General features: G+C 22.5%; 3 protein-coding genes across 3 annotated transcripts; all 3 read left to right on the forward strand. All coding sequences in view use genetic code 6, as the record gives it.

Moving 5' to 3' along the window:
• Positions 1-1,075: 1,075 nt before the first annotated feature.
• Positions 1,076-5,802, forward strand: TTHERM_00732830 (transmembrane protein, putative; the record flags this gene model as incomplete). The annotated part of the gene is made up of 6 exons (XM_001023681.2): positions 1,076-1,189; positions 1,338-1,925; positions 1,980-2,363; positions 2,440-3,850; positions 3,909-4,251; positions 4,314-5,802. The coding sequence occupies 6 exons, from the start codon at positions 1,076-1,078 to the stop codon at positions 5,800-5,802; spliced, it is 4,329 nt and encodes a 1,442-aa protein (XP_001023681.2).
• Positions 5,803-6,923: 1,121 nt separating this feature from the next.
• TTHERM_000732838 (hypothetical protein) lies at positions 6,924-9,186 on the forward strand (the record flags this gene model as incomplete). The annotated part of the gene is made up of 3 exons (XM_012799882.1): positions 6,924-7,339; positions 7,464-7,554; positions 7,600-9,186. 3 exons carry the CDS (start codon positions 6,924-6,926, stop codon positions 9,184-9,186), a joined length of 2,094 nt encoding a protein of 697 aa, XP_012655336.1.
• A 941-nt stretch (positions 9,187-10,127) lies between these two features.
• Positions 10,128-13,059, forward strand: TTHERM_000732839 (hypothetical protein; the record flags this gene model as incomplete). The annotated part of the gene is made up of 7 exons (XM_012799883.1): positions 10,128-10,527; positions 10,598-10,955; positions 11,083-11,380; positions 11,434-11,575; positions 11,654-11,917; positions 11,980-12,782; positions 12,847-13,059. The coding sequence occupies exons 1-7, from the start codon at positions 10,254-10,256 to the stop codon at positions 13,057-13,059; spliced, it is 2,352 nt and encodes a 783-aa protein (XP_012655337.1). The 5' UTR covers positions 10,128-10,253.
• Between the last annotated feature and the right edge of the window lie 61 nt (positions 13,060-13,120).

The following is a 13,120-nucleotide window of genomic DNA, read 5'->3' on the forward strand; positions in this document are numbered from 1 at the left end:
TTGATTAAATAACAAATTTCTAATGAATTAGTTTAATAATATATCTAATAGTTCAAAAAAATTTTGAATTTAGTAAGTAAACTCACTAATGATTAATTTCATAAAGCAAAATTAAGTGGCATATTTACATTTTTAAATAAGGGCTTAAACACATAAAATTCTATTTAGATTAAATCTAGTGTTAAGCTTTAAGTAAAGCAAATTTCTTTTATATGAAATAAAAATAATAACAAAAAATACACTTTTTAAATAAAGTTTTCAAAAAAAAAAAAAGATTTATTGTCTTTTAATGGTATTTTTTACTTTGGAATCTATTTTGATATCTTTAAATAAGATATTTATTTATTTATAACCAATTAAATTAATAATTTTTAGTGGTACTTAATTAAAAACCAAATTTATTGCAAACAAATTTTATGGTCATTTTTAATTAATTTTATTTTTATTTAGGACATACCATCATTTAGATTTTTACTTAGAAGAAATCTTTCGGTTAAGTTCTATATAATAGAGCGATACTAACGCAAAGTACAAATTATTAGAGATTGTTTCATATCATCAAATCAACTGTAACTTTAATAATTGTTACTGTAAAACAATCGACCTCAAAAATAATAAAAACGCTGTTTAGCATGAGTGCATCATCCAACTTATCGACAGTATATTTTAGTGGAGTTTATAGTAAAAGATCTTATTTAACAATAAAAAAGAAATAGAACATATCTCTTTAAAATACATTTCTTTTGTGGCTAAGTATTTAAAAAACCCAATTCAAGCTTACATGCTGTTAAAAACAATAGTAAATTAGAGAAAAGATAAGAGCATTTATTTTCAATCTATTTGTGAATTACTCGAATAAAGAATAGAGTAAATGATAGAGGAGAGAATTTAACGAGAATAACTAAGCGAGGATTCAAATCAGCTTCATTTGAGGAGGGATTTCTAGTAAATCGTATTTTAGCAAAATGCTTAAGAAACAATACTGCCTCAACTAAAGAGTTTTATTCAAAACAAAATAAACTTTTGGGAAAAATTAAAATCAGCTAAGTTAACAATAAATTAAATTTCTCTAGAAATGTAGTAACTAAGTTCATAATGCCATAACATAACTAGTACTATTTAGACAATACTTATGTTTGATAACAAAAAATACTCCTTCAGTTTGATGAATAGCTATTCTTTATTGAAGGTAATTTTTAATTATAAACTCAAATAAATGTGTTAAAACATTAAAAATATTCAATTTTTCTAACTTAATTAGAATCTAATTTACTCTAATTTGCTTAAATTAAAAAGCTAAAATATAGAAATTTATAGTTTAATTTTATTATTTAAAGATAGTAGCTATTTACAAAGCTTATGTCAACAATTAAATAAGACAATCTATTTAGTATGAACTGAAAGCAGCAGATTTGGTAAAAAGAGAAGCTTGCAGTAATTCTGAGCTTATAACGAATTCTGATATTATCAAAGGTAATGTTGTAACCATACAAGCAAGTTTTCTGAAAGCAAAAGGGAAAATAATAAACAGTAATAAAGAGAAAATCACAAGCTTTTTTGGTTACAAATTAGAAGAAGAATAAAGAATTTAAAATCTAAATGATATTATTCCTTCATTTATTAACAAAATCCATCCACAATTGATGAACAATCTAATTATTAAGGGATATTCTCCATACATAAATTAAAATTTGCATACTTACTCTATAAATAAATAAGGATTTATTTTCCCAATTAACTTAAAATTTGATTATATAAACACAATTAAGGATGACTTTGTGCTTAATGGATGCATCCAAAAATATGATAACCTAAATGAATATATTCTTATAGATTCACTAGGATTTATTTAAGGTGTAACTGAATAAATCTACCACTAAATATTCGATTTTGCCAAAAATATGAAAACAAACACACTAAAGCAAGTAAAATTGTTTGTTTAAATTTCAATAAATTTTAATAATATTTGAAATTAATAGTAAAATAACTCTGTATAAAAATTGAACCTTGAGCAAATAATTGATAAAATTAATATCTTTTATATCATGCCTTCCTTATTTCAATATATCTAGACGTAATCTTCCAATTAAATAAAATCTTTTCAATCTCTAAAAAGTGTTGATGATTTTTCTAAAAGCAACTTTAATTACGAAAATTAGCTCAATAACTAAAAGGCAATAATTACTCTGCCTATTAATTTATAAAAAATATCAAATTAATTAAATGAAAACAGAAAAAAGAATCAGCCTTAATCTATACCTGAAAGAGGAGACAAATTATTGAACCAGAGCTAACTTAATGATTTGTCTGGAGAACAAAATTTTTTCCACAAATATTAACTTTACTTTGAAAAGAACAGATAGGTATTTAAATAAAAATTAAAAGCAATATTTCATTAACTTTGTAATATAATCTAATAAATTGTTTTAAAAATAATAGTTTTGGAGTGACTAAAATAGCCTAAATAAATTAATTATACAATTTAATATAATAGAAAAGCAGTTTACTTATATGGTTAATGATTTAGAATAAGTGAGCTAAAAATATTATGTCTTAGAAATAAACGATATTAGTTAGCTTGATATTTAAATTCCAAAGCTTGAGGAATAGTCAACTTAGAGTAATAGCTTAACTCATAAATCATAAGCAATGGAAAATGAGATTGTTAGCTTGAAAATAAGAAATAGGGTAGAAAGTTTTATGTAAAATCCTTCTCAATTGTAAATACCCATTTTAACCAATAATAACTCCACTCCATTACTGAGTTTCACGAGAGGCTAAGAAGATTCTGACACTTTTAAAGGTGGTTATGACACTTTTCGTATAGATGAAATAGAAAGATCTTATTCAAAAAGACTTATAAAACCAGTAGTTGTAAATACAATGGAATAGCATCATAATTAAGGAAATACAACAAATACTATCTTAGGAGGTATTTAGTAAATATATTTTAACTAAGATAAAAGTTTAGTCTCTGCATAAAAAAATGAATTTTCATTTGAATCAGAAAGCCACTAAAGCTCTATTAAAAAAGCAGAGATCGAGGAAAGATAGGGAATAGGCTCGTTTATAGCAAAGGACTTTAAAAATTAAGAAAATCAAGCTTATTAATATGATGGAAACAATATTTCTTAGAGTGAGTTACAGATATAGATTATTAACTCTCTTCAGAGTCCCACTAATAGAGATAAATACTTTACATTAAATAATTTAATTAGTCCTAAATCACCAAATGAAATATTGCTACCAACTTATTAGAAAGCAGAAGGAGATGATGCAAATAAAATAGTTACTTAAGTAGAAAATGATATTTATTCTTACAGAAATGGAAGATCATCATTTTCACAAATAGAAATACCGGAATCTCCTATAAAATTATATAAAAATTAATCAAGTATTTTAAATATAAGTGATATTAATTTGATGGAATAAAACAGCATTAGAAAGTCGAGAAATAAATCTAGCAAAAGATAAACAATAACATTTAACATGACAGAATCTAGCAAATCTAATAAATAGTAAGAAACCTCTTTATTATGGAAAAGAGTTAGTTTAAACAAATAGGCAACTGTATTTAAGTTCAATTCAGGTGGTATAAATGAAATCCTTTAACATTAATTCTCAGAAGTTTCTAAAGACGACAAAACTTAAGTCTCAAATTAGAGAGTTTCTGATTTATTAAAATCTGAAGACTAAAAAGAAGATAATATAAACAATAAATATATAATTAAGAATTAACCATCTATAACAACACTTTCTTCTTTTACTAAATGTACCGACAATGATGTAATTTAATCAATAGCATTCAAGAAAAATCCAAGAATTATCAATCTTTTAAACCTTGTATTAAGTAAAATTTTATTCGTTAATTAAATATTTTATTTATTAAACATTTAACCAAAATTAAGTTGGTCGTTTTACAATTATTCTCTTTTTACTGCTCTCTGCATCTATTATTTTGATAGTAGATGCTTAGTAGCTTATTGATGACTTTGGACTAATTCAGAAATTTAAGAGTAGCTACTAACTTTATATTCAAGAGTTTATAACAGGCTTAAATCTTTTTGGCATGAATGACGGATCAATATATAGCTCTGAAATTACTTAAAAATACTAGTCAAGTTTATAGCAATAAATTTATCAATTTGGAGAAGATTTTTCTGATATGGCAAAGTAAAATTCAATACTGTATTCTCTTTATCTTTCAAACAGTAACTTATAACCTATTAACACAGTGATTTACAGTGGGCAGTAAAATTTAATTTCTTATAAAATAACTCAAATTAACTTTTTTTCTCATTAATATTAAAAAGGTAATTTAATTTTTAGGCTGCTGTATAACCTTTAGAGTTTGTTATGAAAACATTTAATGCTTTGCTCTCACTTGCATTTTCTTCTGACCGCTCAAATATTGAAGGGCTTTTCTATTTAGTTGCTAATTCTCTATCTTCTCTTCAAACTTTTCAATCTTTAGAAGAATAATTTTCAGACAGTTTCTATGATACTTATTCAAATTTAAGCGAGAGATATATTATTTGTGGAATTATTGTAGGATCTACTCTAATTTGCATATTTGTCATAACTTAATTCTTCTTATGCTAATTAGCTAGATACCAAGAAAAAATTATTTTTTTAGTTACTAAACTAGACCTAAATGACGTTTAATATGAAATCAGCAAGCTGTCTAACTGTTACACTGCTTTGAATAAAGAAAATGATTAATGGCTATCAATAAATTTTAGCAATATAATGTTTTAATTTAACTATAAAAAAAATATTGAAGATATTTCACTTTCTTATAAAATACAAGAAAAAAACACAAAAGGTGATAAAAAGCAATCAAAAAAATAAAAACAAAATCAATAAATATAAAATTAAGGCAAGAATAAGTCAAATCTATAATTTTCTTCTACAATCTAGGGTTAGTCAGTTAGTACTGTAAAATTTTAGCTTTTGCTGACTGTTGTTCTTGTACTATGTTTAATATTGTTTACTGTAATTTTGACACTATCTTACAACAAAAGTTTAAAAATGAATCCAAGTATAACCTTGTAAAAAAAGACTACATAGCTTATCTATGCAACTAACACAGCTTTGCTATTCACTGATTTGCTTTCTGTGAAATAGATGACTTAAAATTAATACTTTCCATAAATTCAAACTTCATAGTATATATCAGTTAGTTTGTAAAGCGTAAATGTAATTAGAAATTATATTAACTCATTTGTGACCTACACAGAGAATATAGGAAACTATGACTAAAATTTTTAGAGTGATTTAAATGATTATTTTAGTTCTGATTTGTGCAATTTATATGACTCAAATTAATTCTGTACCGATACTGCAAATATAGATTATTAAATAAGGAGATCCTTTGTTTCTTCTGGTTTGTCAGGACTTTTCTCAAGATATAATTAATATTTTGGGAATATAATAAGTGCATTAACAAATCAAAATAGTTCCCAAGCTAAATCTGAGATATACAACTTCATGAATAGTTATGATTATGAAATACTTATTTTACAAGGATTTTAGCTTCCTATGCTGTCTTTAAAAGACTTTTTAGACTTAATTAACTAAAATATCATCAATACAGCTAATTCTTTGAAAAATACTGAAATTATATACTATATTATATTCTGCTCTATTTTTTTGGTTATGCTTTTAGCAATAGATAGCAAAGTAAGATAGCAAATAATAGAATAAGTCTCTAAACTAAATTTCTCTCTAACATTTATTCCAATTCATAAGCAGCATGAAGAAGTAATGATACAGATGCTCAAATAAATTAATAATTCTTGATAATATAAAAATTTTATTCTTTTTATAAAAATTATATTAATAAAAATTCTTTTGAAAAATTTAAAATGTGTAAATATTTAATAAAATGGACTTGTTTTGTATTTATAAGAAGTTATTTAACAAGAGATCTGCTTGAAACAAAATCTTTTGAATTAATAAGCAAAAAAAATTTTTTTGAAAAGGTGTTGTAAATTAAGAGAGATTAAAAATAAATTACTAAATTGTATTCAAGGATTTACAATGAGAATGATAATTATGATAAATTAAATACCTACTACTTTAAGATTTGAAAAAAGAAAACCATAATTATAACAAATAAACATAAATTATTTATTTATTTATTTTAGAATGTACATATTTATTTAAATATCTTTTAAAAATTCTTTTGAAAAATTTAAAATGTGTAAATATTTAATAAAATGGACTTGTTTTGTATTTATAAGAAGTTATTTAACAAGAGATCTGCTTGAAACAAAATCTTTTGAATTAATAAGCATAAAAAATTTTTTTGAAAAGGTGATGTTAATTAAGAGAGATTAAAAATAATTATTAAATTGTATTCAAGGATTTACAATGAAAATGATAATTATGATAAATTTAATATCTACTACTTTAAGATTTGAAAAAAGAAAACCATAATTATAACAAATAAACATAAATTATTTATTTATCTATCTATCTATTTATTTATTTTAGAATGTACATATTTATTTAAATATCTTTTGAAACAATCAAAAAAATCTGTATGTATTTAAAAATTTTTTTGTTGTAGTAATATAAAATTTATCAAAATTATGAAAATATTAACAAGTGACAACTAATAATATACAAAAAAGAGAAGTATTTTTAGTTCATAATTTAGTAGCATAAACTGAATATAAATAATTACTTTCTTTGTTTTGAATGTTGGAAATTAATTAATAAAAAGATATTAAATTTCAAAACATTGAGAAAAAGAGGAAAATAAATAAGTAAATATTTAGAAAAGGAAGCGTTAAATATAATAGGAAAATAGCACTTTTAATAGGATTTCTTACTAGTATACTTCTGCTGTTACATCAGAAGAGTTCAATAAAATTTAAGCCTTATAAATATAATTTGAAAATAAATAGGAAGCTAAAATGCAGATTTAAAAGACATAAGAAATAATACATAATATAAATTTGTATGACGAAAGAGATCAATATGTAATATAGATATAATTTAATGAAGAAGGTTCAAGAGAAGAGTAAAAGCCAGAAAGAATAAGTCATTATTTAATTCAGGGAATAGACTTTATAACAGATAATTAAAATTTAAAAATTTAACTCAATAAAAATGAGCTTAAAGAAATAAATCCTTATATTTTACTTCAAAAGCTGATTGATAAAATATATCATATGAGCGCACTCTTTAAATAGTAAAAGGATTTCTTTAGGTACTCACCTATAGTCAAAAATGTCAGCTTTAACTGGATTTATATTGATTTAGAATTGTAATTTTTTGAGAAACCTTCTTCTCAGCATTAAATTTAGATATAAGAAACATTTAAGGCAAGGTAATATATTAATGACATTTAAGATTGTTTATTTGAATTTTTTAAAGTTAAAATGATTATTTTCATCAAGAACTAAAAGTTACAAAAGGATTTTTTTGCTAAAATGTTTTTTAATTAAAAAAAGACTCTCAAATATACTTTATACAGACTTATTGAAAGAAATTAATTTAAAAATTTCAGATGAAAGCTCATTTTATTAAGTACAAATTATCAAAGTAATTAATTAATTTTTATTAAATTTTATAAACAAATTCATTTAGAAAATAACAGATAAAGAATAACAAAAGTATAGTCCAGAAATGCTAGAAGATAATTTTTTCATGAATCAAGTTTATAGTATGAATGAACCTATAGTTCATCAGCTAGAACTACTTTGTTTAATACTCTACTTAATCAATTACGATATCAATAAAAACAAATAATATTACATGGAAGATTACTTTGATTTTTTACTTTTTAGTAAACGTATCAAGCATTTACCATAAAATAGATCAGTGTGTTTGTATATTACAAGAGTGGTTTAAACCTACTAAAATGACTACTTTTAAGAAATAGCAACTAATCCTTTCATAATATATAAAAGTATGCCTTTTTCGCTAACGTTTTATATTTAAGACTGTATAGAATGTTAAACAATTTCAAAAAAAATAAGTGAATATGTAAGTATTTCTCATTAAATGCAATTATAGAATATAGACCCTGAGTAGATTAAATAAAAAAAAGAAATTTATGAAAACTAAATTTCAGATTTAAAATAAAAAGTTTAATAGCATACAAGAGTGATAAACTTGCAGATAAATGTCATTTAAGACATTTTCTAAAACTAATATTAATACAATGATAAGATTTGTTAATATATGTATACATATTTAAAGACTCTTCAGACATTATATTCTCGATTTTTTACTTAACTAGAAAATATTCTTAACCCTACTAAGAATTAAACCTTGAAAATATTTGAACCCTTTGAATCTAATTTTATTGGTACTATCTTCAACAGATAGAGTCATTCCATATAAATTCGAGTTATTTTAACTGATTAAGATAAATTAGATATTTTTTATAAGAATTTAAAAAGCTATACCTGTTAAATTTAGAAATTGTTAAGGTAGGTATATTTTATGAATCTTATAGGAAAAGATCCAAATGATCTTGAGAGTCTTAATGTAAATTAGCCATAATTTAATTTCGATCTAAATGATGATATGATAAATTAGCAGATTGCTTTTGAAATAAAAAGATATGGATTATTATTTAGCATTGTAGTTAAACCAAAATTTATAAATTAATCAAAAATTCTATTTTGTGACATTTTATTTAAGTAAGCTCTTGATTCTAATAATACTTAAATTTTTAAAGAAAATAAAGATATACGCTTTTAAGATCTAATTAAACTTATGTTTAAATCAGTTTACAGCTTTGAAATTGATTAGATGCCTATTTAAAATCAAATTAAACATATGACAAATTATTATGATCTAATTTGTTAATTTCTTAAAAACTAAGATGATGAGCTTTATATTTAAATTATTAAAAGTCTTGAAGAATTAGATAAAAATAATATATTTACTGACTTTTCTAAAAAAGATCTTGATATTAAAAATATAGAAGGTAAAGGATTTTAATAACCTAAATACTTGTTTGAAATTAAATCTTTTTACGAGATGATCAATTACTAAAGGTTTTTTACATTTTCCATTAAAATATACTTTGGTAAATGTATTCAAAATAAACTTTTCATATTGATGGAAATAAAACCTAACGAAGTTGAAGTAAAATAAATCTAAGTAGCTGATATTTAATAGCATATAAAATATTTTATGAATAAATACACCATATTTTAGTGATGTCTTTCTACACTTTTCTCAGCTAAAAAAACAAACTAACAAACAAACAAACTATTAATCACGTCATAATTATTAATAAAATCTTTCAATTATTTATATTAATTTATTTTAATTCATATTGTGTAAGGTCTTAATTCCTTTCTAAAATGATAACTATCCATCCATCCATCCTTCCATCCGTTCATCAATCCATCTATACTTTTCATTCATTTTTTAATTATATTGTAAATAAAATTTAATTTTTTATAAGAAAGAAACTGAATAATAAATTATATTTAAATGATAATTTATTTATTTAATAATTAATATAAAGTTATGTTTTTTATATTATATTTTTATTTGATATTAAGGAAAAATCCATATAAAATTTATATATACTTTTTAATTTGGAAAATAAATTTAATAAATATTAATTTATCTGCTATTAAACAGTTTCTTTTTAAATAATTTATTATTTACTATAAAATAATTATATGAAGCTTTAAGATAAGAGTAGCTTGATACTCTTATATTGATATATACGAATACTTTTAAAATAGAATATCGAAGTTAGATATCTCCTAAAATTAACTAATATGAATCAGAAAAAATTTAAATAAATTACTGTCTACTCTCATATTTTAAAAATCTAATATCGAAATTCTATATAAAAAAATCGTATTTACAGGCACGATTTCAGTTGAAAAATATGGTTAAATTATGTTTATTTATTTGATCTGCCTTTGAGATACTAATAGATAGATAAATAGATTACTTACTTTTTATTTGAAATTATAATCGTTTTAACTTATATTTAGTTATTTATTTTTATGAATGCCTTTAATACAAAATTCCAAATTATTTTAAAAGCTATTTGTTTTGCTTTCTCAAACAAATCCTAATGTAATCAAAGAAAATAATTTAAACATTAACAACAAATAAAACGAAATTAATTAAATTATTTATTATAAGAATTACTTAAAACAAATAAACACTTTAAGGAGATTATTATAACTTCTACTTATAATATTATCATAGAATAAAATTTGCTATAAATTTTCATTTTATCTGAAATTAATCTAAAAATAATGAGCCTTTAACCAACTATGGGTAGTAATGAACTAGATTAGCTCTAAAAAGGTAGCGAAACTAGTGATAACTTAAATATATAAGCCTACACTAATATGAATAACGATTCAATAAAGATTAATAAAACACAATTTTTTATGAATAACGAAACATAAAATTCCAAAATAGATGATATGGAGCAAGTTAATTAAAAGTTTTAGTTGCCTTTTGAAATTTGTTTGCATTCAATCTAATAAAATATCATATTTCCTAATATTGAGCGCATGAAAGAAAGTAACTTGTTTGTATATTATTATTATTTAACATTTATTCTATTTTACACATTTAATAAAATTTATAAAAGTATTAAAATAGGTAAAATAAAATTATTCAAACTATTTGTTTGAGTAATTTGCTTAGCTTTACTTGAGCAAACTATTGTAGATTATTAAAACATAACTTCATTAAAAAGAATATGAAAGTGCAATTGAACTATTGATATTTTTAGATGATCTAACACAACCTCACAATTATGGATAATTTCATCACATAAGAATTACTTGCTTACTATTTATAGGACACTATTTTCGTAGTGTTGGAGATGATCACAGCGCATTTCAAGTCGTCGAGTAGGCTTTAAGTATTTCTAATTAGCATGGGTCGCCCTTCTTAAAAGGTTTAACTTATCTTAACATAGGTTCTTTACTTTCTAAATTAAACGAGTAAATAAATAACATAAAATTGGCAAAAGATTTTTTACATCAAGATTTAATATAAAATTTTAAAAGAATAATAAATACACTATCTACTTAAATAAAAAAATAACAATATTAATTTTTTTTTTTTTAGTAATGAATAAGCAATAAAATTTTTCAAACAGTCTATTTTAGCATTCAGTGAATCTAATGAAAAATTAGCTAATTAAATAACAGACGGATAAACTAGAAAAAAGTCATAATCCTTCTTGTATTCTCATTAAAATTAAAGTTTGGCCTTGCACAACTTAGGCATTGAATATGAAAAAAACGACGATTTAGAAATGGCATTTTTGTCCTACTTTAATTCATATATGAATGCTAGAGATCACTTAGGATCTCATCACAATTTAACAAAGAATTTTTTATCTTTCCTAAAGAATTTTGTTAAGGTATTATAAAAAGTAAAATATTAAAATACATAAATATATTTTATTTAAATTAGAAACTGAATTGGCAAGTTCAGAATATAGAAAATCTGTTTGAAGATCCAAACTCTTATCTAAATATAATAAGAAAACAAAAAAAAATTAACAACCCTTATTTTGAAACATTCAATTTTTAGCACATGCAAAATATTTCAAAGAGTAAATTTATTAAATTATTTATTTATTTATATATTTGATTAGTTATATTTTTTTATATTAATTTTTATTAAAAACTAGATTTTATTGAGCGTCTAGGAAATTGTTAATCTAAATCTGAAAAATAATCATCATTGAATATGTCCATAAATAAAAATAACTTTGCATAAAACTTAAATTCAACATCATAACTTTAAAGCCTAAGGCACAAAGAAAACAGTTCGATTTTGAATTAAAGTTAGTCTTCTAAATCTAAGACTATACAAAATTTTGAAGATAGCATTAAAAGAGAGGAATATCATTCTATTTTACTGGCAACTGAAGAATTTGAGTCTAAGATAACACGTATTTAAAATTTTATATATCAAATAAAAATATATATATATTAATTAAATTTATTGTTATAGCCATGATTTGTTAATCGATGACAGTAGAAAGTAATAAAGCAGATAAGTCTTTCAAAAATAATGATAGTTAATTTTAAGACCTTGATAGAATTCCTACTTCATAATCAGAAGAGTAAAACCACAAGCTTAGTAGATCTGAATATCTTAAATTTTTGTAAGAGGAATAGGCAAAAGCTAAAAATAATACCTAAAATATCTAATAAACAACGGAAGAAAAAAAAATGGTACTAAAAATGCCTCTTAATATGGAAAAAGTTAAATAGCATAATGATGAAAATATGTCTACTAGTTAAAGGCAAGTTAATCTAGGAGGTAGCAAGTCTTTTATAAGTAGTGTTAACTTCGACACAAATGCATCGAATTTACTGACATCTAAGAGATCACATTATGCAAAAAATTAGTAAAGACCCTTCTCAGCTGTATCAAATACAACTAAACATAATTCTATCAAGAGCTTCTAATACAATAATAGTGATGCCACTGAAAGGGAATTTAACCAAACGGGTATGTTAAATACAAATTTTTCTCATTAAAACGATAGATCTCAAATAACAGATAAATCAATGAGAAAATCAAGTCATATTAAGCCTCGTTTAGGTTTAAATAATAACAATCAGGTTATTTCTTAAATTTCTTTCACTAAATACTTGGAGCAGTTTGATGATAAATCATTTTACAAAAGCTACTAAATTCATTAATCTTAATTAAGATAAATGAAATAAAAAGAATTTCAAGTAAAAGACAGAAATTCTCAACAATTTCATATTAAAAATTCATTTTTTGTCTCTTAATAGCAGAAGAAAGTAATTAATTTTATATTTAAAATCTAAGATATTTTTATTTATTTAAACATTTACTTAAATAAAGAGCCAATTAGATAGAACAACAAGTTTTAATTAAGCTAATACTACAAGCAATGCTGAATCAAAATCATTTGTTGTTAATAGATCTATTTAAAAATAACAAAATTAAGGCAATTTATCAAGAAGCTCAATGCTTAAAAGCTAAATTATGCTTAAAAAAGAAAATAGTAAAGAAACAAGCAGTTAAGCAAAGAATATTGAATAGTCTTGCAAGTGAACTCTAAAATATTAAATTTATATTCTTAATCTATTTTTATATGTTTGCTTAAAAATAAATA

This window comes from Tetrahymena thermophila (assembly GCF_000189635.1).
Source record: "Tetrahymena thermophila SB210 genomic scaffold scf_8254417, whole genome shotgun sequence".
NCBI lineage: Eukaryota > Ciliophora > Oligohymenophorea > Hymenostomatida > Tetrahymenidae > Tetrahymena > Tetrahymena thermophila.